This window comes from Maylandia zebra, linkage group LG10 (genome assembly GCF_041146795.1).
Source record: "Maylandia zebra isolate NMK-2024a linkage group LG10, Mzebra_GT3a, whole genome shotgun sequence".
Taxonomy (NCBI): Eukaryota; Metazoa; Chordata; class Actinopteri; order Cichliformes; family Cichlidae; genus Maylandia; species Maylandia zebra.
In genome coordinates this window covers 18,897,858-18,922,572 of record NC_135176.1, presented here as the reverse complement: position 1 = coordinate 18,922,572, position 24,715 = coordinate 18,897,858, and the positions used below count along the sequence as shown (strand labels likewise).

The 24,715-nt window shown below is 41.7% G+C and overlaps 1 protein-coding gene across 2 annotated transcripts; it reads right to left on the bottom strand.

Annotated features, from left to right (window-relative positions):
• Nucleotides 1-92: 92 nt before the first annotated feature.
• On the bottom strand, nt 93-23,164 carry taok1b (TAO kinase 1b). 2 transcript variants are annotated; one of them, XM_004550160.4, is made up of 21 exons: nt 22,521-23,164; nt 13,419-13,677; nt 12,974-13,045; nt 12,624-12,725; nt 12,502-12,547; nt 12,319-12,415; nt 12,079-12,192; nt 11,675-11,766; nt 11,104-11,197; nt 10,800-10,881; nt 8,039-8,206; nt 7,613-7,819; nt 7,246-7,380; nt 6,795-7,031; nt 6,548-6,676; nt 5,574-5,657; nt 5,287-5,406; nt 4,947-5,186; nt 4,626-4,838; nt 4,244-4,426; nt 93-4,019 (listed from the first exon to the last, which is right to left on the bottom strand). In XM_004550160.4, the coding sequence occupies exons 2-21, from the start codon at nt 13,548-13,550 to the stop codon at nt 3,525-3,527; spliced, it is 3,042 nt and encodes a 1,013-aa protein (XP_004550217.1). In that variant the 5' UTR covers nt 13,551-13,677; nt 22,521-23,164; the 3' UTR covers nt 93-3,524. The 2 variants fall into 2 exon arrangements, with proteins under 2 accessions (XP_004550217.1, XP_004550218.1); XM_004550161.5 differs by lacking the exon at nt 22,521-23,164 and adding an exon at nt 21,936-22,021.
• Nucleotides 23,165-24,715: the final 1,551 nt, after the last annotated feature.

Here is a 24,715-nt window from a genome sequence, read left to right as displayed (position 1 = left end):
GATCTTAAAATGAAACAGTTACACTTTTTCCATTTCATATCCATACATAACTGTATTTCCTATTTCATACAAGACACCACAGGACAAAGAAATATTAAAATTATTTTATTACAGATGATTCTTTATCCAGTAGCCCTCTTCCAACAAAAAATAGTAATTACAAACAAAATATTACATTTATCCCCTAAACTTTGCCTTTGAGTTTCATTTATACATTTTACTTTGTCATCTGTAAGGAATATCTTTTCTCTTCTGCTATGCAACATTCAGCTTTCTGCACAATCTATACATTTAATACAGTTTAATACAGATCTCTGGACCAGGGAGAATAAAACAGCAAGATCCACCAAATGACAGGAGATAAAAGGAATACTGATAAAACAGACTGTACAGAGACATAAGCCTGCCTCCCACCTACTTTCAGCAATAGCAGTCACCTCCTCCCCCAACCCAAACACTGAGAGTTGGGGGGGTGGATCACAGTAGACTCTTTAATCTGGTCAGTCACTTGTGCAATCAGTGCAACTGATCCAGTTCAGAGTGACCGAGGTCTAAAGGTAGACTGCCTCGCAAAACACCTGGGAGTTCTAGTAAACACAAGAGAAGGTCTAAAAGTCCACCGCTCGTTTGGCCCTCTGCAGACATCATCTGGAAATTAAAAACACCCCTTCTGGCATAAAAACACTAAAGAGCTGGGGGGAAAGTTGGTACAATGGCATACTGGCGCTTTGTTTCTGAGCCAAAAAAGAGATTCAAACTATTGAGTACAGGTTGGTACTCCCCCCCACACCAAAGGCAAATCATTAAGTACAGTGTGAAAATGGTTTGTGTCGAACCATAAACAAACAGGGCTCTTGGTGCACAGATCAGAAAATGTAAGGTCAGTGGACCCTACAAGACAAAAATGTTTACTGTCTACAGCAAGAATCTGGAAACAATTTTAGCCATTTCAGATTTTAACACTTCTTTTTTTTCCTTAAATAAAACCTTTAAAAAGACTTTTCCCCCTCATGTTATAACCTTTACTTTAGCTCCAAGTCCTTTAAAAACCACCAAGATATGAAGCAGAGAGGCTGAGTCTTCACTATGGGGTACAATGTCAGTAACACATAGCCAGTGCTCGAGCAAAGGCTCCACCTAACTAGTTTTCAAATTATGTGCAAAATCATCCTCATACACTACAAAACAAAGTGTTGCTGTTTACTCGAGGCAATCTGACCTACAGTTGTGTTGTTATCATTCACAACAGCATATCTGTAACAAGTTCGAGAACTCGCAGCTGCAAATAAGACAGTGAAAAACTCAGCAGCCGCGAATCGATCCATCGTTCAACTGCCGCCGCTCTAAAGCCACGCACCGCTGTGCCTGCATCGCAAGTTAACTCGTCTCTGATTTGTCGATTCGATCTCCACATGTTCAGATTCAAAATATACAATATTAACACGCTTTTCCTGTACATTCCACCTCTGCAGCAACATATAATGCATAAACTCTGTTTCACAATAACACTTTCCACCTTTAGCTTTACATCTCTATAATCCTTCTTTATAGATTTATAACATTTATATATATTTCTTTCTTCTTTTATTTTACTTGAGAGAGCTCTTTCCACAAAGATCCAGGTGGGGAGCGAAGGAGCGAAGACCAAAAAAACCAAAACAAAAAGGAGGCTCCAGAGGGGAGGAAACGTAGGCGGAGGGATGCTGGGGGACAAGATCGGTGGTCAGAATGTGACATTGTGGTCATCAGGGGTGAGACAGAGCGGGGTGTCAGACCGGGGAAGGTTGCAGGGGCATGGCAGCGGAGATCCCAGCATCACCACCCATCCACTCTTCAAAAACGTTCAGCAGTCACCAACCAAGCTGAGGGCTAGTGAAGCTCCTCCTCACTCTGTGTTCATTTGTTTTCACTGTAGGGTCTTATAAGGTTTAAAAATAAATAAATAAAGAAAATAACAAAGAAATAACAAAAAGGCATTTCGGGCAACTGTGAATAATAATACTTCCCAAAGCTTCACGGACGTTTTTATACATTAATAAATTTGCCTGCTGCTGCTGACTGTGTTGCCAATTTACATCCAACTCAGCTCACAAAGGCTAAGTGTGCTATTTTCAACGCACATGCATTTATAAACCAGGCTTACGTAATGTTTGCCTGGGCGAATAAAATGAATAGCCACTACATGTTTGTGTAAATGTGTCCGATTAACAATTAAGAGTGGGTGAAAGCCTACGCCAAAGTGCAAATCAAGACATTCAAGGCTCTAACTTGAGTGTTCTTGAGGTAGGCCAAAAGGCTTGTGTCATTTTTTTTTCTCTTTTCTTGTTGTTCCTAACTGCATAGTGCATCACTAAAATGGTGCCAAATCAGATTGAAATTGTATTGCAAACAAGTGATGAGTGAACACCAGTTTTGAAACTGTTCAAAGTTGAGGTTAGGTGCTGCTGAAAACCCATCTCTGTCATAGGGCCTGCAGACTAATAAGGATCCAAGTGCCCTTCAGACTGGCCTTCCACTGGGCAGGTGTGAGTGAAGGCCAGAGGCCTGTGGAAACCCAAGAGCTGAGATAACGGAGCTGAACACGAAGGACAAGTGGCTCCCTTGGCCACGTGGCATTAATGTCCACTGAACTGCCTTTCTCCGGCACAATGTGTTTCACTACACCACAGTATTGTTGGCATGAGTAGCTATAACGACAAATCCAACTCTGCACCTTTACCTTTGGCAGCTGGGCTCACGGTCCTCAAGAAACCTGCATGGCACTCGCACCAGAACGTACGCAGCTTTGTTTTCCATGAAAATGATCTCGCTGAAACTTCTCACGTCAAGTCAGCTGGATTAGCTTTGGAGCTGGAATTAATACTGTCACCACAACTGTCCCCCTGCACTGCAGCTAAACAGTCAGCAACACCCACAGCTATTCACTTACAACGACCTTCGCTCTCTTTCTCGGTCCATTAACTTCCTCAGCTGCGTCAAGCGTCGCTTGAAACAGTCCTTCCGTTCTCTAGTCTTCCCCCAACTACACATAAATAATCTAATTTAACTTTTCATCAGTTTAAATCTGGTTTGAAGGACAAGCTCAGCACCTTTGTGCACAATCGGTCCCACTTGGGTTTAAAACAATACTGTGAAACAGAAGATGGCAAACAAACCACTCTCAATAGAAAATTAACACACTAGTTTGGGATTGTGGCAACAGAGACTGATACGGCAGTAACAAACACACACAGCAGTGTATGCTGCAGTAAAAAAAACAAAAAACAACAAGAAAACTACTATTGCACTACTGTAAATGGCCCTCGGGTATCTTATTAGTCTCAAGTCTTCTGGGTTTCCACAGACTGCTGCTAGCAGTACACTGATGTAGAGCAGTGGTGACAGGAGAGCGGCTGGGCTCAGGTAAACCCAGCCTCAGTACTGTGCAGTGCGAGATGTACTGTGGTATGTGCGTGATGCGTGTGTGTACAGTTATCTCGGAGCGAGATATTAGCTTTAAGACAATTTGTGTGTGCGTGTGTATTTTAGGTGTATGACAGGTGGGATCCATTGGAGATCTGAGAGGTGATGCTGGCGCTCCTGCTCATGCCCTGTTCACTCCTCCCCCCTGATGACGTCCTCCTCATAGCCTGCGGGCTGTTCCTCACCCCTCCCGCACCTCCTTGGCTACCCCTCTGACTACCCCCACCAGGGTGGTGGAGGCTCCAGGGTGGTGGGCCCCCAGCCAGCATGGGGTGACCCCAGGACTGCTGTGAGCTGGAGCCCCCCTGGTGATGACTATGGTGACTGCTTCCTCCACCTCCTCCCGGCCAGTGGCCTCCCCCCTGAGCCCCCTGGCCTCCTCCTCCTCCTCCCCAGCCTCCCTGAGAATCGGGAGCCAGGTTAGTGAGCACCATGTTGCTGAAGCCCAGTCGCATGGACTCCGAGTCAAAAGCCTCGATCTCTCGGGCCTGGCGCTCCAGCAGTGAGCGGATTCGCTCCAGACGCTCGTTTTGCAGGGAAAGCATTTCCTCCTCGATCTGGGGACATAAACACAATGTGACACCGAAGAAAAAACAGGCAACTACATTGTTTGTATTACTGGCCAAACGTATGAACAATCCCAGCGTACTAAAGATAAAACAAACTGTATGTGCAACACCTACAGAGAATTGGTACATATAAATGCAGAGGTAACCGCAGTCCTGTCACTTCCCAACATGCACTCAGCCACATCCCGACATTAGACAAAGGCTATTCTTACTTTCTGCTCCAGCAGAGCCCGCCGCAGAGACACCCTCTGCTCCAGCTCCCTTCTCTCCTTGTCGTGCTGTGCGTCTGTCTGCATCTTGATTTTGCTCTGGTAAGCATTGAGCAGCTCAAGCTCCTGCTGCAACTGCATCCTCAGCACCTGACACTCCGCCTCCTGAGCTTCATCCAACCGCAGCTAAGGGAGGGAGCAAAGAAACAGACCTACATAAACGGGTTCTTCTGTGGCTGTTATGCATTAAGAAAACATTAAAGATGCCCTTCACAAATATATTAAACAAATTAGCTTTGAATAATCTATAGATACATTTTCACTATGTTGCTCAGAAATGACTTATGTTTGATAAATGTTGCAGATCTTCCTTTATGAAACTTACAGCCTGTGTGGAGAGCATTTCATTGATGGAGTGGTCATACTGCTCGGCGAGGATGGCCAGCTTCCTAGTCTGCTCCTCCTTCAGCCTCTTTAGGACAGCCTTGTGGTCGGACTTGGGTGTCGTCTCGAGCAGATGGTTCCTGAGGGCCTTGTACTGCCGAGTCTGCGTTTTGCAGGTCTCCTGAAACTGCTTCTTAATCTGAAGCTCCTTAGACTAAAGGGGAAAAATAAAAGTTGAATGAGATGAGAATAATTCCAGTTAAGTGTTGATAGTAAATTATTTGTTAAAGGAAAAAGAAACAGTCCCCATCTTTCTGTGTACCTTCAGGCTTTTGGGCTGCTGCCGGACCTCCATGACATGCTTGCGCCTCAGCTCCCTCTCCCTCCTCTTATTGTACTCCAGCTGGTTAGTGAGCTCTGTCTGGTGCTGGGTGCGTATCAGCTCTGCCCGGGCCTTCTGGATTGTTGCCAGATGCCTGAACTCCAGCTCCTGCATGGACTCGTGATGCCTCAGCAGCATTGCATGCTCCAGATCCTTCTGCGTTTGACGTTTGTTCAGCTCCTAAACAAACAAACAAAAACTCAAATACGTATCATAAAACTGTGATCTAAAGTGAGACTGTGTGCTGCTGGGTATATGTTTCTCCTGTTTCTCTCCACACCTCTCTGGCCAGGTCCTGCTCCACATTGTGTCTGGCGATGAGGATCCTGCGTTTGAACCGCCTACACTCCAGCTCCAGATACTGCCTCTGTCTCCTCAGCAGGTTAGCCTCCTCCTCAGCCTGGAAATAAACATTATGGTTTTGTAATAAATAACCATAGAACTCATACTGCCAAAAAAAATAAATAAATAAAATAAATCAAAGAGACTCGGCAAATAAAGCTTTGTGGGGCAGACGAGTAAAAATCTCACTTGTTCTTTGAAGGGTACATATTGAGCGATCCTCACCTGGAAGTGTTGGATGTTCTCTTTCTGCTTGGACAGCCACTCCTGCTTCTCTTTTTTGGGTGTTGACTGGTTCTCACTCAGCTCCTGCCACACAGGTGTCGTTTAGCTTTTTTTCTTTTTAAATATGCAGGGATTCAGTTTGACACAAAAGCGTTTGAAGCCCTGCATTCCTTAACCTGCGCCGGTCAAAATTCACATCTCACAAATAACTATTTAAACCCACCTTCAAGCAAAAATAAATGAAGCGTGTTCCCGGTCTTTGTCTTGGATGATAATAAATTAAAAATATTTGAGTTCTCGACTGAAGTGAAATGTGTTTTTGTTTTTACCCTGCTAGCAAAATGGGAAACGGGGGTGAGATCCACTGTACTCATGTCTTAATCATCCGGGCCACATGGACTTTAGGCTGGAAAATTACGAAATAATTCTCAATTTTCAGGAACCATTTGAATTTCCTCTCTTGCCTAAAATGGTGGAGGAGTCATGGTAATGTGAAGCGCACATGGTAAAATCTAGGCAGAGCTGATTTTGTTCAGACAGCAGTACCCTGTGAATGCTTTATGAGACATGGCAGCAATCTCCTTGTAAAGCTCGTCTTCTCTTCTCTTCAAACCCATTACAATTATGTCTCTTGCACAAACGGAGTTACAGTCATTTAAAAAGCACTTGTAAATTAGTAGATGGTGAGCTAATAACTCAATAAAACTGAGACAAACATTGAATGAAAAAGCAGCCAATGTCCAAAGAAAAACTGAAAATCTGCAGAACCACTGAGTCAGACCACATTGATAAATTACAAGTCTGGCTCAGTGGAAGCAAAATATAAAGAAATGAGGGGTGACTCAGGACTTTTGTGCAGTACTGGATATTGTAAATTTACTAATTATTATTTATATTAAATTATAATTTAATTATAATTATTTAGTCTGATAAACAGGCTGCATTTATTATCTGCTGAGGCGGATGTGCGTTACCTCTTTGAGCTGCTCTTTGCGTAGTTTATACTCCCGCTTTTGCGACTCCAAGAAGCTGCTGAGCTCCTTCTTCTGCTGAACCTGAATGTGCTGCTGGAACTTCTTCTCATCGTTGGCAAACGTCTTCAGCTAAATCGAACATGAATGTAGTTTAATATCATAATGTGAGCATTTCGCTGTTGTCTCTACAGACTATTAACTGTGTTTTTCCTCTGAATTAATATTTTAGTTTCGTTTGTCTACATACGTCTTTTTCCAGGGCCGCTTGGTGTTTTTTAAGCAGCTTCTCCATCTCCTGGGTGAAGTTGTTCCTCTGACTCTCCAGCTCTTTGTCCAGCCTCAGCCTGTGCTCATCCATTTCCCCTTTCAGCTTGTTCTCCAGGGCCATTAGGTGCTTCTGATGTTGCCGCCTCATGCGTTTGTATCCTGACATCTGCTCCCTCAGCTCAGAGTCCTGCTCGTGTTCTTGCATCTCACGTGTCACCTACAATATGACGATGAAGAAGAATTATCAGAACGTTGTTGTTACACTAGGACATTCCACTTATCTGATTAGACACTTGTGCTTGTGAGTGGTAAACAAATCTACTCGCAAGTCTCCACCAAGGAATTTTAAACATTTGCTAAACATATAACACATAATATTTCAGTCCTTTTGTCAAATCAAAGGAAGGTTTATTAAGCAAATGTGTTCTTACAAGTGATGCTGTGCGTATAGTGGCAAAGTGCTCTCTGTTGCGGTAGTGCTTCCTCGGGGCCTGAGCTGGTGTTGGCTGGGGCTCAGTGGGCTCACTGGTGGCCGCTTGTTCCAAAGAGAGACTCTCTTCTTCCTCCTGGAGGGGGGTAAGACAACAGAATAATTGAGAAGATACACTACACAGTGTAACCGTGGAAAGAGCACATTAAAGACACTTGGAGCATTGACATGTATGCATGGTCTGAGAGAGTGAAGTGACGTAACTTGAGCCCAAGCTCCCAGCAAAGCCATGTGAGGCTTTATTATAAACTGAGATCAGAAGAATCCACCTTTAAATTGTTAGCATGTGTCCGAGTCGTTTCACCTACCGGTTTGAGGTGTATGACTGAGCTGTTGGACATGACTGTGTGATCTCCTTCCATTAGGTCCAGCTCACTGCGGCTGTCCTGGGCTGCTTCATTCAGGCTGTTGACAGAGCTGCTCTGGGAGCTAGCGCTGATAGACATGCTGGGGATGGACTGATTACTGCCAACGCTATTCACCGTTCCTGTCCGACCTCCACCAGGCTCCAGGTCCTGAAGACAAAGCCGAAAGAGTGGCGCAGAGAAAGACGGCGTGCGAGGGAACAAGAGGAAGAACGAAAGACACAGGAGACGCAGACAGACATGCATACAAACAAGGCATTTAGAGTTACTGAGGAAAGCTCTTTTAAAGTGGCAAATTCATTTGTGTGCCCACATGAAGCCTGTTCTTGTCGCTCAAGTTTGGATGCTAGCCAGCAATCGTCCACACACCTCGTCTGCATCCTGGGCTTCTGAAGTGGGCCCATTGTGGGCCTCCTGAAGGAGGATCTTCTTCATCTTTCGGTACTGCAGGTTATCCAGCTCTCGTACGGCATCCTTGGTTCTCTGAATGAGGTCCATCAGCACAGAGTCTGGACGCTCACGTTGCAGAAACTCGTGCTGTGGGGCGGTGAAAGGAAAGTTACTTGCATGTCCATTTTTAACTGGTAGGTTTGAAAGTAACGTGACAGGAGACGGGGAAATAACATCAGAATGACATCAGAGTACATTTCAAATATTATGAATGTGATGATGGGATATTCAGTACTGCCAAAAGATATTGAATGCAAGTGATGAGGTCATAGCCCTGGGATTTAATGGGAGGATGACTCACGCCAGGCAAGGTTGTCTCATACTATGCCCGATCATTGCTGTCCCTTCTCCCTATGCCCCTAACCTCTATGCTGACCTGCACCAACAAAAGCCTTACAGCCCAGGCCTGGGTATACTGCTTCAGGATCAGCAACTCAAGAGCAACCACACCAGTTAAATTGGGGACAAAGGTGCTCAGGCATTGATTGATTAGTGTCAATCTAAGAGTGATGATCCCATTGGTGTGTGTTTACGCCTGAATATTAATATGTATATTCTTTGTCTGACAATGACACAAATTAATTGTTTTCAGGCAAAAAACAGGGGAAAATAAGCTGCATGTGTGAAGAGTCTTTTCTTGACTGATCAAATATATTTACATGTCAGAAGTTCTACTGAAACACAAGTGAAGCTTGGATTTTTACACTGCAGTCTCATAACATTAGATGAAATTTGCAAGTTAGCGTATAATAATAAGTTACAGTATCTGCAAACAAAAGAAACACCTACACGAACTGCTCTGTCATGGAAAGCTCCCAGCACACAGTTCCCAAACACATAAACACTGCACTAATACTACTGACAGACTGTGGATTATCTAGGAGGGAAGTAATTTCACAAATAAAACTGCTGGAACTTAACTTGCATCCTCTGTAAAAGCAGAGGGCTAGCCGCTTGATTATTATACACCTGTGACAACAACACTGAAAACACCTGAATTCAGAGGTCAAGAGGTGCAGCTTAATACCTTAATACTTTCCTGTCTTGTCTCTCTCCCCTCTTGGACATCACATTTTGGGTTGTCTAGACCAAAATACAATATTTTGCTCTACAGGGGCCTGATATCCACTTACGAGGACGTTATACTGCCACTGTTCTATCAAAATTTAAAACAAATGTCCTAATATGTGGATCTCATTTTTCTCAGAAACAAAAATCAGGTTAAAAAAAAAAAAATTGAAAAAAAAATCTGGTAATTCTTTGTTTTTACATTCATCAGGTCCCAATCAGCCCAAATAGCAAAAAGAAACTAAGAATGCCACGAAAGAGTTCGGGAGGTTAAAGGAAGTTTTTCCTTCCCACTGTTGCCAAGTGCTTGCTCATAGGGGGGCGTCTGATTGTTGGGATTCTCTCTGTATTCATTGTAGGGTCTTTACCTTAAAATATAAAGCCCCTTGAGCGGTTGTGGTTTGGCACTAACCCTAAGCCCAAGATCCTCAAAAGGAACATGTGTTATATTAGTTAGTCAGAAATAAAAGTTAACCCTTAATATATAACATTAAAATCCCAGAATGAGTGCCACAATAGTTAAAATGTCAGCGCATAAGCTACTATTACATTTTGACAATGACTCTTCCTACCATGTGCCTGCTTACCAGAACCTCCATGTATAAGGGGAAGAAATGTGCACAAGAGCAGATCATCCAGACGACTGTCTGTGAAGCTATGACAGTTATGACAGCTAAGAATAATACCCAAGTAGATAAAGTCACGCATTTCCTCGTAAGATTAAAAGGCATTTGCTAGGCACTTTAATGCTGGGCATACACTGTGCGATTTTTGGCTTATTTTGAGCCGATTTTTCAGTCGTGCGACCGTTTTGGTTATCGGCCCGAGTTTCGCCTTCATCGTGTGTCGTGCATCGTGTAGTATACGTGGGGTAACGAGAAGCTTTTCTGTTATAACCTTCATTTTATGGACGCACAGTGTGAGCACTCAGATCGCATCATAGCATCGGGCTGTATAGTGTGAGACCCTGCATCATGACCTACAAACTTCTAACCCCTGCGAGTCAATCGTGCAGTTTGAGCAGAAGCTGAATAAGGCGACTGAAGAAAAAAAACAAACAAAAACAAACAAACAAAAAAAAACGCAGTGTTTGCTCAGCTTAAGGTGGTTAAGTTGGGCTACAACTCACATACAGGAAAACCACACTAAGCAGCAGCTAAAAACACATTTCAGCTGATCTTGATATAGGCACAGTTTTAGAAGTTGACATTTAAAAAAAAACAAAAAAAACAAAAAGACAATGTGCAGTGTTTTCATACCCTAAGGGCAACTTCCATTAGCAACAGAGAGTCTATTAGCAGGCTAAACGACAGCTGCTCAGTGACTTAACGATGGACCCTGAAGTCACATCTCCATAGTCATTACAGCAAGCTCTGTGTGCATGTGTGTGTGTCTGTACATGTTTTGGTTGTGTGTGTCTCTGTCAGTTTATCCGGAAACGGAGGATTAAAGAATCAAAATAGAAGCTTATGTGAGGAGAGAACAGAGTGCAAACATCACAGGGAGCTTCATCAACAGAGGGCTCGTCAGTATCACATCTTAGCACAGTGACCCTGCTGCTCTCTGTCTGTGTTGCAGTGTACGGTACATCAGCACATGTGCGCACACTTACACCCAACATGTCGTCAGAGTGCGGTCGGTCCTGGGGGATTTTCTGAAGGCAAGAATCGATAAAGTTTCTAAAATCTTCTGACCTGGAACAAAGACGAGGAGAAGAGAGACTGTCAAAAAACAACGACACAGAGAGTGGGCATCAAAAACAAACATCATTATTTCAGCTACAAAACACTAGATATAGATAGAATAACTCTCTGCTGGCATCCACAAAAAATATACACCTTTGTTTCACATCCCCAGCAGACATCTGAATTTAACTACACAGACGATAAACTGTGAGTGCATGTGTGACACCTCACCATTCACTGGACTGCAGCGTGGGGCTCTCATTCTGCGCTATGTGGTATAAGGCACTCATTGCATTCATGTTAAACAAGGGAGGCTTCCTCTCCGCTGGAACAGAACGACATCAGTCAGACACCAATTTAATTACAGGGTGACTGGTATGAGTAAGTGAAGGGTTAAAGCTGCCTTTCACAACTGATGAGAAGTAAAAAAAAAATACCCAACTGTGATCAGTAAACACTACTGATGCAACAAAACATCACAATCACTTTGTCAGGGAAAGAAAATCCTTAATCTTTCATTTCCAGTAAAAGTAACTTTCTCCTGCTGTTACATTTTTATTGATACAATAGAGGTGGCGTGGTGGTACACTATTAGCACTAGCACCACACAAGTTAAGATAACTGTTGATTCTATATTGGCCCACGGGTGTGAGGTAGATAAAGTTAAGACACATAGAATAAAGCACTGTATGAATGTCTGGTTAAATGTGGGTTGCAGGTTAAAGTGCTTTGAGTTCTCAACAAGACTAGAAAATTAGCTTTATAAATGTCAGTTCAATCATACAAACACACTGTCACTCACCTAATTCTATACAGGTAATCCCTAAGGACCAGACGTCCACCTTTCCATCATACTGGCCTTCATCCATAGCTAGAATCACCTCTGGGGCCATCCTGGATAAATTCAAGGAAAAACATAAATCAGGACAAGGGATCAGACAAAAAGCCACATAATATAAATATAGGGTAAATTAATAGTAAATAAGGCAAGGTCAAAATCCTGTTACTGATTACAGTATCAAAGCATTTGACTATATCGGCAGGCATGGGTATGAATATGAAAATATACAATCAGTTCTGCTCAATCGCTGCTTTTAACAGACACCCACTTAAAGAATCGATAAATTCAGTTCTGGTTTATGCACGCAAAACATACACACACGCACGCTTACACTTACACTTTAACTTCATACAGATTTCACTTACCAATATGGCGTTCCCACAAAAGAGTTGGCAGGTGAGGCAATGGAGGCAGAGCCAAAATCTGCCAGTTTGACTTGGCCAGGCTCAGTCAGCAGGATGTTGCCAGCTTTCACATCCCTGAGAGAGAGAGAGAGAACATCACAGCATGTGGATAAGTGGAGAGATGTAGTGTTTACAGTTGCTTCCTAAGATACTTAAAATATCATAAAATAAAATAAACAGTTGATTGAGGACCTCACTCACCTGTGGATCATATTATGGGAATGAAGGTAGGCCAGCCCCTGCAGAGCACCATGTGTGATGGCAGCAATCTCAACTTCTTGTAAAGGTTTTTTATGAACTGCAGGAAAACAACCAGAACAATGTGAACTCACTCAAATATCCACATGTCATTTAGAAGAGTAAAAACAACTGTTTGCTTCTCACCTTCTAGCAGGTCAGAGGCCGAGCCAAGACAGTACTCCATCACCAGCTGGAAACATGACATCATTTTAAGAATAGCGGTGCTAGGCAGCGTGAGATTATGCATGCCTGTAAGCTAGACTCACCCATGCTGTGTGCTCACGGAGGTAACATCCTTTATATTCTATACTGTTGGGGTGCCGGATCCTTTGGAGGAACTTCACCTCCTTTATGATGTCCTGCCATTTCTGTTGGTGAAATAAAAATTTAAATGGCAATCGTTGACTGGCTTAACGAACCAGAGGTGGCTGTGTCTGCAGCAAAGTTACTGATTCAAGAAAGTGAATTCCACTTTGCTGGAAGCTCAGAAACAGCACAATGTTCACCTATAACGTTCTTTTTATATTTGGATTTGGATTATTTGGCATCAATGCTTCATGATTTGCTGCATCAATTTGTGTTTTTTCGATCTATTTTCTGGCCACAATTTTCTCACCTCATTAGACTGTTTGCCACTGTAGGACATCTTTTTAATTGCCACCACCTCATTTGTGCGCACATCCCGTGCCTGGGAAACGAGAAGGACACTGTTGGTACATGCTGCGATCAGAACATACACTGTAACATTAATTATCTGCATTTGACATGTTGTTTATCAAGATCTCTTTAAAAGATGGAAGTAACTTTCGAGTCTGAAAAATGAAGCCAGGAGTATGTTTAACCTGCATTCTCCATAATGGCCAAAAGGCAGGGACACCTCTGAGGACATTTACATCCAAATAAACACTTTCCTGTGGAGTTTATGGTCTCAGTGTTACACTATTTAACTGATTTTATCACTTTTTAAAGTGAACAGGTTTTTTTTTTTTTTTAAACCACTCATCTAATCCAAAGTGACTCTGTCTTTTGTTTGTGTCAGAGTAAAGATGCAGTTCTCTTACAAAGTAGACGGCGCCAAAGCTGCCATGGCCAATTTCTCGGAGGTCGGAGAAAAGCTTCTCTGGATCTTCTTTGAAGAAAAGCTCAGCCACCTCCGGATCCTTGAGGCTCCCTGCCCTTACGGAGGAGGGCATCCTGGTTAATGTAGTCCCTTATCACCCACGCAAAGGCGATGGGACTATCTGGCTGCTGAGCTATGGCAAAGCAGCTGAAGATTCATCTGCGGTAATCGATGACCCTAAGGAACCAGTACATGGGCGCCTGCATGGACAAAAAATGAGACAGAGACAGCGAGATGTGTTAGCAAGGACAAGATGAAACACATTGATCCTGCAGAGGAGGAACAAGAGTTTGACGATACCAGCAAGATGAGTCAAAGACCTTCAAAGAGGAAAGAAGGAAATCTGAGCACAACTTTGACCTAAAAGAAAGCAAAAATGAAATATTTTCTCAAACGCTTGTTTGCTCACAGGGTGACAGGGCAAGAATATAGCTTTATATTTCATGAAAAGAAAAACACAAAAGACCGAGTTGGTCAGAAAGGTCACCTCTGAACTATATTATACTTGGTGATTTTGGCCTTCAGCTACTGACACTAATTTAACCGCTGAGTCATCACTAGCACTGCCTCAGCAATTACTGTAGATCTTTAAACTACTGGGATGACTGGACAATACAAATATTCCAACACAAGAATTGATTTCATGTCCACTGCTATGAGCTGGCCTGCAGAAATGAAGGGTAAGCTGCACTGACTGATCAATCCTGGCATAGGGCTAAATATTTGCATCATCGGACTCACAACTAACACATTTACATATGCAAGATTAATACTGTTTACAAGCCTCATTCAAATTATGTACAAAAAAAAAAAAAAAGCTATCCAGCTGACTGTTAAAAAAAAGAAAAGAAAGAAAAAGAATTGGGAAACAGAGTCCTCAAAGACAATAAATATTCTGGACAGAATGAAATACAAACTGTTAATATAAACATGCTTAAGTAAGAAAAACAGAGGTCTAGTCTTATTCTATTGGATTCTAGTGAATAGAGATTCAGATTTTTCTAATTCTGCCATAATGAAAAAAAGCAAATAAGCTTAAAACTTTGCTGTTAAGCAAACTTTTAAGCTTCATCAACAATAAACAGGGGTCAATTTAACTATACACGAAACATTTAATATACAGGTATTGACATTTTGCATACATGTGACCACTATCCATGGGACATTAACTTCTAAGCCAGCAGAAGTAGTTGAAGTTTGATAGCAGTTGCTGGAAAAATAAGTGCTCAAGCCCCATTCACACCTGTCAGTGACTGCTTGGCAACCACCTGTCGCTACCAAAAAGAATGCATTCTCCAACCAGTTGGCAAAAACCTCCTTGTGATTGCTTTGGTTGCTACCATATTGTGAGATTGCCTGTAGATTGTATCAATGTGACAGACTTGTCTACAAATACTGGCCAGCCGCTCTGCTCTCACTTTGGGAGTGTGGGACACAACCCGGGAATGGAGAAGGTTTGCCTTCAAAAGTAAAAGTTGCACCTTTTGAAACATGTTGACTACCGCGCTAAGGCACAACTTTTATTCTGAAGCTAAACCTTCTCTACTTCTCATTTGGCTGGTAGTTAGGGAGTATTTGAAGACAAATATGGAAAGGTTTTTTTGGTGCAGCACCTTCTTTGCAATCAATTTCACCGAGCGACAGCCAACAAACTCCAGGAACCACTTGCCAACCAGTTGTGGAATTAACATTGTTCCATAGCAACCAGTGATTATATCACATGCAATATGGTAGACAACTCTTAAGCACATACTTGACATCATGCATGGAACTTCAACAGCAAGGTTTTACTTGGTGTGAGATGCTAATGTGAACTTGTGTGAATTTCCCAAAATACACATGACATCCAGTCTCATGTTGGTCAAAGGGCCAACAGGAGTGCTGGACTGCCAAAGAAAAGCGAAACTATGCATTAGTGTTCCAATGAAAGGCAGTGCATAACATCTTCATGTCATGTGCTGCCAGTCAAGCTCATCAACATTTTTCAGTAACGATATGTAGCATGTACACAACAACATCTACATATGGCAGTTTTACCGCATTAAAAAAAAAAAGCAGATGGCACGGCCATGTTAACTTTAAAGTTAACGCTTAGAGATGTGATTACACATGTACTGTGTACTCTGAGATTTTGGGGATTTTGTGCGTGAAAGTAGAAAAGCTTCAAACCAGTGTTGCTGACAAATTAAGAAAAATATCAGCTCTAAGCTAAAAGCTCGTCGCAAAGTCAGAACGATATACTGACAAAGCATTCAGAGCAGCAGCAACAACCAAAAATGTTAACAACAGTCTGCTGTCAAAGTTTTCTGTGATTTTTTCTAGCAGACATGTGACTACACTTCCTCATAAATGCACCACACTGATCTCACAGATTGCTACAATGCACGGCTACAACATTACATGCTAACAAGCCTTTTATTTCTATTTAACATAAGCAATATTAACAAAGTCATTTATATATATTTAGTTATATATTTAAAACGGACTAGAATGAAACCATTTTAGTCATTACATTAAAAAAAATATAAAAAAATAACACATAAAAAACATACAACAAAAACCCAAATAAATAATCTACTCTTAGGTTTCTTTTTTAATCAAAATAAATTATTATTAAACTTATTAGATGCATAACAATAACATTATTTTGGCAAACTATACTTATAGAAGTGATACTTGGCGGCACTTTCTATAGGTGAGTATATTTGGTAGTGTTGAATGGCAGCTTTGAAACAAATTTTATTCTCTCAACAGTTTAAAACAAACAAACAAACATCTATTAGCTTAATCTTTACCTCACCTGTTTTCTTACATCTGTGCAAGATGGAGCTGCTTGAGCCCCATACTCAATAAATGCCAAACACAGAAGTATTGCGACCAGAAATGAACACAGATGCCTCATTTTGCTGAACCTCTGCACTCTTTTTTTGATCCACCATCTGTCTTTACTGTACTGATGAAAGTAGCCATAGAGCCCCTCACAGCTGTTAATGTTCGGTGATAGTACTTACTACCCTGCATTACTCAGCATACCCTTTAGGCCTCACTCACACAGCCCTAGAGATCTGTTGAAACCAACTGGCAGGAACTGGTGACAAGGGAAAAGTATGGTTTCTGGAACCGGATGGTCAGTGGTTGCTGAAGGTTGCTGGCATTTGCTAGCATGAAATTGATGACAGAGAGGTATACGGTCCTGTACTGAAAATTGCTTTACATTGCTCTGGTCACTAGCAAGTTGCTGTGGTCATCAGTAATTTATATGGAAGATGCCATCTTGTTTGGAAACATTTGGAAACTATTCACCGAGCAATAGTGTGAAAGGTGAGATACAAAATGGAAAAGATTCTCCTTTAAAGTAAAATTGCTTGGTTCTATTGGTAAGGCACAACTTTAACTTTGAAGGCAAACATTTTCTGTTTCTGGTTTGTGTTGTGCCTTTTAGTCTCACTTCCACCTGGCAAGTATTTTCCAAGTGTTTGCAGACATGTCACCCTTTTTTCAAGTGCACCTAGAATACATGGTGTTTGCAGACATGTTGGTATCTTCCATGTAAACTACAGAAGGCCACAGCAAAGTAATCACGAATCATTAACTCAATAACCAACCAGGGAATACATATTACACATTAATACACAACAACTGGTGTCTAGACCTGTGTGATTAAGGCTTTAGCGGTGTTATTTGGTAAATGTACAGTTACTAGTTTTCCAAACTATATACATTGTAATTACTTAAATTTTCCATGTTAAATATAATTCAGTGTAAATGAATTATATATTTTTTAACCACATTAGAACTGTACCTGATAAATATGGCCAGTTAATGCAATCATTGTCTCAGTGGAACCTTTAAAGCTACAACTTTTGACTATTCACCGTCATGGTGGTATTTAAAAAATGTGTGCCATCCAGGAAGTTAAAACTGGTACATCTAGTATACCGTCTAGCAGTTAGAAAGGTAACCGAAAGGTAATACAAATGTAACTACATAATTTCTCAATAGTGTTTTGCAGTGGTCATTTATTACAATGGTAATTTTTTCCCCTCTCATGCTAGATGCTTTTCTATTCACATAATTATTACACTTTAAAATGTAAAAGATGCAGGTTTTCTGTTAGTGTAATGAAGCATAACTTAAAAAACAGCAGTTAAAATGGTTAATTGCAATTAGGGCTGGGCCATATCATACCGTTCACGGTAATACCGATATAATGTTGGGCAAAGATAAGAAAATGAAATATCGCGATAGAATATGGGTAAAACTGCTTTGTATTTTTGTATTTCATTGTGGAAAATAATAAATATATTAAACACTAGAATATGGGTAAAACGCACATGCGCAGTGCCTTTGTTTTCATACGCACATGGCGGAAAAAGCATGGCGGCGACGGTCAGATACACAACAAAGCACTATTTTTGGTAGAGCATGCTAGCAGGCCGTCATTATTACCGTGTTGTTTGGAAAATACGGCACACTTAAAATCAATCCTTTGATTTTTCTGAAAATCGACAGCGCCCCTTATAATCCCGTGTGCCTTATGTATGAATTCTGGCTGTGTTTACTGACCTCGAAACGATTTTATGTGGTACACGGCGCTCGTAAATCTGTCAAATGCTTTAGTAGGACTTTGCTAAGCTACAAACCCACACTGCTTGATGGATTGTCGGAGCATTACGGCTATCGTAGGCAGGAGCCTATATATATGTATATATTTTAGCATTAGGGGAAATACAGAAACAAAAGGAGCAAAGATTAATTCTAATTTAAATAACACTGCAGAGAAGTGCGAATCAAGCACTGAACGCTGTCACATGACTAAATCTGGAAAAATCTGAGCTGCATTGCTAGATGTGTGTAAGCACATGCAATTATTAAGAGGAGAAGTGCTGGACACTGTTCTGCTTTACTGCTTGAGAAAATGGATTCTCTCTCGAAGAGTTATGCGAATTGATTTCCTCTGCACTGTAAAATTCACCATGATGCCTAATGAAGACGCAAGCAATACACAAACCTGAGTAGCAATGGGTGTGATTGAGAAGCGGGGGGAGAGAGAGAGAGCGAGAGAGAAATGGAGAAGGATAATAAATAATCAAATAAGTTATTGATTCCATAGTGAATTTCTCTCAGCTCCACAGGATTAGCTACAGTGGAGCAATGCTGTGGCCAGACGGCTCACCAACAGCAGAGAAAAATATGTACAGGATGTTCCAAAGAATTTTAATAGAAGCCAATTGAAACCCATCCTAAAACATCCATTACTACAACATAACACATTTTAATTACTGTTATTAATTAGACTCCAATTAACCTTTTTTTATTCTTGAAAGCGGATGATTCATAGTCTTATTTGGCAAGCTGCAATTACACCAATAATGGCTTTGAATACAAAATGTAATACCAGATTAAGTATGAAGGTTAACATTGCTCCACATGTTCTGGTAGCCACCACACTAAACATACTGTTGGAGCGATTACTCTTCCTTAGTTCCTCAACACATCCATGTTACACCCACATGCTTGTGTTTAGTTATTTTTGGGCGATTACACCCCCTCACTGCCTACTGTACTTGACTGGAGTTATTAACCAGAATACCTATGATCACCTATGGATATGCTTCCCCCCCTCAACAGAACTGCTGGAATTTAATAGTTTTGTTACGTTTGTTATATATACACACATATTCATACAAATGGTGCCTAGAAGATGCTTTATGCTGTACTGTTAAATAATTCAAAATAGGAATGCACTTAGTTGATACATCTCATGACGTGATCATGTATCAGCCTGATGTAACTGGTCCTAGTGAACTCCTTCTTATTCATTTCTTAGAACATTCTCAAAACACACGCTTAATTAACACACAATAATTAAAATCTTCTCAAGCCCAAAAGAGAAGCATGATTGTAGTTACAGCTCATAAACGACCCCAGTCGAGGTACTAATTTTTAAAAATGAAAAATGAAATATGTCATGTGTAACTCATCTGTGCTTGAACCAGTCAATAAACTGAGTTCATGCTTTGTTAATTACTCAGCCGCCCCATTAAAAAGAAAAACAATAACAACAGCACTGCAACATCATATAACTGTTTGTTCAGAGAAAATGTTAATTTAATGAACTGCATGTGATGTTATTAAAATGGCTTACACGCAACATTTGTATCCCTCTGGGATGGAGGGTGGGGTGTCCAAGCTCCTGCCTCCCAGACCGATTACAGATTGTGGCTTGCACTGAGTAGAGGAAGTGAACGCTCTCTAGCTAAGCTACCTAATGTCAACAACACATCTCAATTTCTCGTGCCATCGCAAAGCTGGTGATGGAGAGGAGAGACGCAGTGACCAAACGCTAAGAAGACTGAACCATCCAGTTTCTATCACAAAGCTCTATTTACACCCCTCCAGTTGCGACAAGTGTCAGGAGCGTCAACGACATGCCACAGTTACTCTGAACAAGAGAAGGGAAAACAAATGCATTTAAAATGGCCCCTTTAACAGCAAATACGGGCATCCACACACCAAAATACTCATATGTCTCAGTGGATGTGGTTCGTCAAACCGGATGGGCTCCTTGGTCTAAGGACTTTTTGGATTTGAGAATATGCATAAATTCTGATAACATTAGATTACTACCTAATCTACAGGTCACATCTTAAATTCATCTGATTCCTGATCCATTTACTGTGCTGAAATAAAAGCAGGTCTCAATGGGTTATCAACAACAGAACAGGTGTATTTTTGGAGTCTGAAAAGGCATACAACCCGAGCAGGAAAAATGGGCTTGCGTGTGACTCAGGTGTACAAAAGCTCAACTGCTAGAAGTTTAACGTCATTGCTGTGTATTGCACAACTGTCAGAAAAACATGCTAGCCCTAATATGAAGAGCTGATAATCTCTAAGGCATACACTTTCATAGTACAAACTACTTCTTCATTCACATCCCTTACTTAAAACATGGTCAAATAGACTCTTTAAACCTTCAGTTAATTGTAATCAAAATAATTAGCAAAATCTGAGAGTGAACTTAAAGATTATGATTGGTTTTAAGATACAGGATGCACAATGTCAATCTTGAGACATTTTTGTCTCATTTTAAAGTGTGTATCCTCAGTTGATCACCTGAAAACAATAAAATAAATGTGCCTCCCTACCCCCGACTTCTTGCTCTCACTCTGACTCATCAAATATGTTGTTGGTCTCCAAGTGTTAAGCAACCACCCTCAATTACAGACGTCTCCCCTTATTTCTCCTTATTATGGAAAAAAGAATCTCATTAAAAAATGAGTCTTATTATCTGTGTCGCTGACCACCGCTGATGTCAAAAGATTTTTTAAAACACACCCATGATGCACACAGATGTAATATATATTTTTAAAAAAAGGTATAGGTGCTACGGTTTACATCTCCACGATCATATCATTTTTTCCCCTCTCTACCATACTACTGAATGTTGAACGCCACAAATGGAACCTGAGGATCACTATCATGGTATCACTTATACCAGCTATAAAAAGATTAAATACAATAATAAGGCACTGTACAATCAATAAGCTAAGTAAGGTTCATGGTATTACATGTGAAAGCGTATTATATATTATTCACTACAATAAGGCAAGACTACTACTGGCTGCCTTTGATCTCAACTTGAGCAACCACTGCAGGCTTTGCTCTGGTGTCTAATCCAGTTTTCCTGAGGGCGCTTAAATCCATTATGCAGTTTGCTCATATTCAACATCACCCTGATATAACACTGGCAACAACTTTTTAAGGGCTTCTCCAGCAATCAAGACACTGGGCACCACTCACTGGTTTGTAGCTTGACAGTGTGAACGCACTGTTGTTCTGACAGTCATGCAGACATGTAAATGAACAACTGGCAGGTGATCAGATGAGACCAAGTTATAATGAACCTGGAAAGCAGACAGACAGGCAGCCTGCCAGAAAAATTAGTGATCAGTGAGTAGCAGAGAAAGTCCTGTTACATTGCACACAAAGATCTAGAGAAGGCATGTCAGCCACCAAGCCTGGGACATTTGAGAAATCACCCCAAACAAAGCGCAACGCCTTGGATGCATGATGAACTTGGTGCCACAACTCCGGCGTTACTGAACCACATTCAGTGCCGTGTTGCCTCCGTGTGCGGCTGGTCCTCTGTGTAATGCATAAGTTAGGCGACAAAGACGCAGATAAGCCAGGCAGAAGGGAAGCTTGCCGAGTAATATCCACTGTTACGCAATATCAACACTGAAAACTGAAGAATGCGATTCACGTCAATGCACTAAAAAAACAAAACAAAACAAAACAAAAAAAACACACCAGCCGCCGACCGACGTGAGCGCTACCCGTTCTCGCACACGGCAAAGATGATTTGTCAGACTGTGCTGGCCAACGCCGCTTGTAAACACAAAGCCAGTGAAAGCATGCGACATACATAGGATGAGCCTGGGCCAATGTCACCTACCGCTACACTGCATAGCTTTTCAGACAGTACGAGGTCCCTTAGAGGTAAACAAACTTGTCAAGCAGACACCCTCCTCTCCTCAGAGGCGAGTTTCACTCAGTGTTGCCGTACAGCCACAGTGGACAAAAACAAAACGAGGGAGTGGCACTGCTTTCAACCATAGTTGCATAAAGCGGATTAGCATGCTAAAGCAGCTAGCTAACGCTGTTTAGGTAAAGCAATCTGTGCCCATCCTTTTACTACCATGATAACAACTCTCGATTTAGCTCCCCAGCATTTCCCCTTGTACATTTGGATCAATTAGAGACATGTCACATCGCCATTAAAAACATACTGTCTTCACACTAACAATGGGTGACTCAACTTGCCCAATAAGCGGGCTAAAAAAATCTGTTGATGTGACACACTGTAGAAGTTGTGACAGCAACTTTTGGTTAGCTGGAAAATAGCATCGTATTTGGCTGGCTAACTCGTAAGATAAGATATATTGAAATTAAGCTCCGTTGCAGTATATAGCGTTGGGAGAACAAATCAACACACACAGAGTAAACGTTAGCAGAACGCTAAAGTTGGTTATCAACTCACCTTGTCAAGAAAAGAAAAATGAATCCACACAGGTTGAGATGAAGTGGGGGTATGAACGGCTGCTTAATCCGGTTACTCGGAAACAGAGCAGGGCAAGGTGTCTGTGGCTAAATCACGGGCAGGCAAAGCAATCCGGGCAAATCAGAGTGCGGAATTCGCTAGCCGATAAGTTAGCAATGCTAATTCGCTAATCTAACCGCATAATTGCCCTACCCAAATACAGACGGTCATTCTGCCCAGTCCGATTATTCTCCTTAGCAATAACCGATTTTCGTCAGCAAGTGAAAATAATAAATATTTATATGAAAGCGAAGCAAAGAGCTGAGCTGGATAACGATTGACTGCCAAGCTTAAACTGTCACAACGAGCTGCAGGAAAGGCAGGCAGGGTACTGGCCAACCAGCTAGCTGCTAACGTTAGGAAGCAGCTAGCAAAGTTTCTTTACAAATAAGCAGTTCCCCAAAAATGGCGGCGGAGAGAATCACCTCCCTTCCACCGTGAAGGAACCGAGGAGATAATGAAACAAACAGGAGTCCGAGCGGCTCAGGAGCCAGCTTTAACTGAAGCGAGAGTACACGTGTGACAGTTTTGGAGGTGGGGGGGTGGGGGACTCGCCGAGGTTGTTGTCCTGCTGCACCCCGCGGGCTAAATGTTGCCCCCTCTCTCCCTCCCTACAGTTTGCTTTGCCATCCAACAACTCCAAACACAGAGGTGTGTGTGGATGGAGAAAGTAATACACATAATGACTGTCAACATTCCCTTCCCCGCGATTTGTTCGACCTTATGCACTTTCAGACACTGAGCTGTATAGCTGTGTAGCTATATATATATATATATATATATATATATATATATATATATATATATATATATATATATATATATATATATATATATATAAACATTTGTTTGTCTGTGGACAACAGACCACGTCCGTGGAAAAATGGAAAGAGTAGAGTTTATTTACGAGGACTTAATTCTAGCATACAGCTATGGAGAAATTGTGCATAGTCTATTATAATGACATTATTGTGTAACTACAAGATTCCCCTCCTCCCCAGTTTGTGCTCTGTGAGATTTACGGAATACTCCGGGTCGACCTGGAATAAAATACGAAGCAGGTTCGTGCAGATGACAGATGATCAGTCATGCTGTGTTTACATCAGGGGAGCAGCACACGCGTGGGTTTTTATTTACGCTGCCAAAAAACAATGGATGTCATTCAGATGTTCCAGCTGTGACGTACACAAAGCTTTACCAATAATTCAGAGGAAGCTCACACATGCAGCAGTACTCCGTACTGCGATATAGGATGTATATGCGCTGTGCTTGGCAGCAGAGAGGTTAAAGATGGACATTCCACAACAGGCTGCAGGCTGGGAAGCCAATCAGCTTCCAGAGCAGAACTCAAAGGGCTATGATTGGTTGCTTGGCATCCCTGTTGTCATGATGATGGGAATCAGGTCCTGCCTGTGTGGTCTGTATCCAGGCGCAGAAGTACACTGATACAGATGGATAGGCTGCAGATCTCGCAGGCCATGATGCGCAGATAAATCAATCTATCTATCTATCTATCTATCTATCACCCCCCCCCCCCCCTCTTCACCCACCACTCAGAGTGTAATGACGCATTTGGGTTTGTTCAAACTAGAACTGAACATATTTGAGATGTGTTCTTGTGTAGAGATGCACTGAAGAATCATCTGCCCTCATGTTTCCCAGAGATACATGCACAAACAGATGCTTGTGGTCATGTGGCAGGGACTACCAGGAAGCACCCCCCCCCCCCCCCCCCCGGGCACTCATTTTACACCGTTGCTACTTAAAAGTGCAGTAGCTGAATTTCCATTTACACCACAAATTTAAAGTTATACCACAGTAAGTCTATAACTATGTAGACTGTCTTCTGGGGGTGTCTGAGGATTATGGACATTACATCTCTTTTCCCCTCCTAGAGATTTCCAATTTATGTTGTTTATGATAACTGATTTACCCGACTCATCAGTTTGCCAATTGTCTTGTTTAAAGCAAACATTTATCAAGACACCCACAGGTCTTATATACATAACGGCTGTTGTTCCATCACTCCCACCTGTGTAATCTTCAGCTACCACACGAGGGCACACATGTGAAGCTTTTGGTATTCCATAGCCGGCTTGAAATGAGGACAAAGACCCCTAAATACAGACATTCTT

Coding starts and splice junctions, on each gene's coding strand:
- taok1b (XM_004550160.4), bottom strand. CDS start 13,550: ATGCCCTCCTCCGTAAGGGCAGGGAGCCTCAAGGATCCGGAGGTGGCT. Junction 7,820..8,038: donor AAGCCCAGGATGCAGACGAG/GTGTGTGGACGA, acceptor CTTTGTCTTCAG/GACCTGGAGCCTGGTGGAGG. Junction 5,658..6,547: donor GCAAAGAGCAGCTCAAAGAG/GTAACGCACATC, acceptor CCTGTGTGGCAG/GAGCTGAGTGAGAACCAGTC.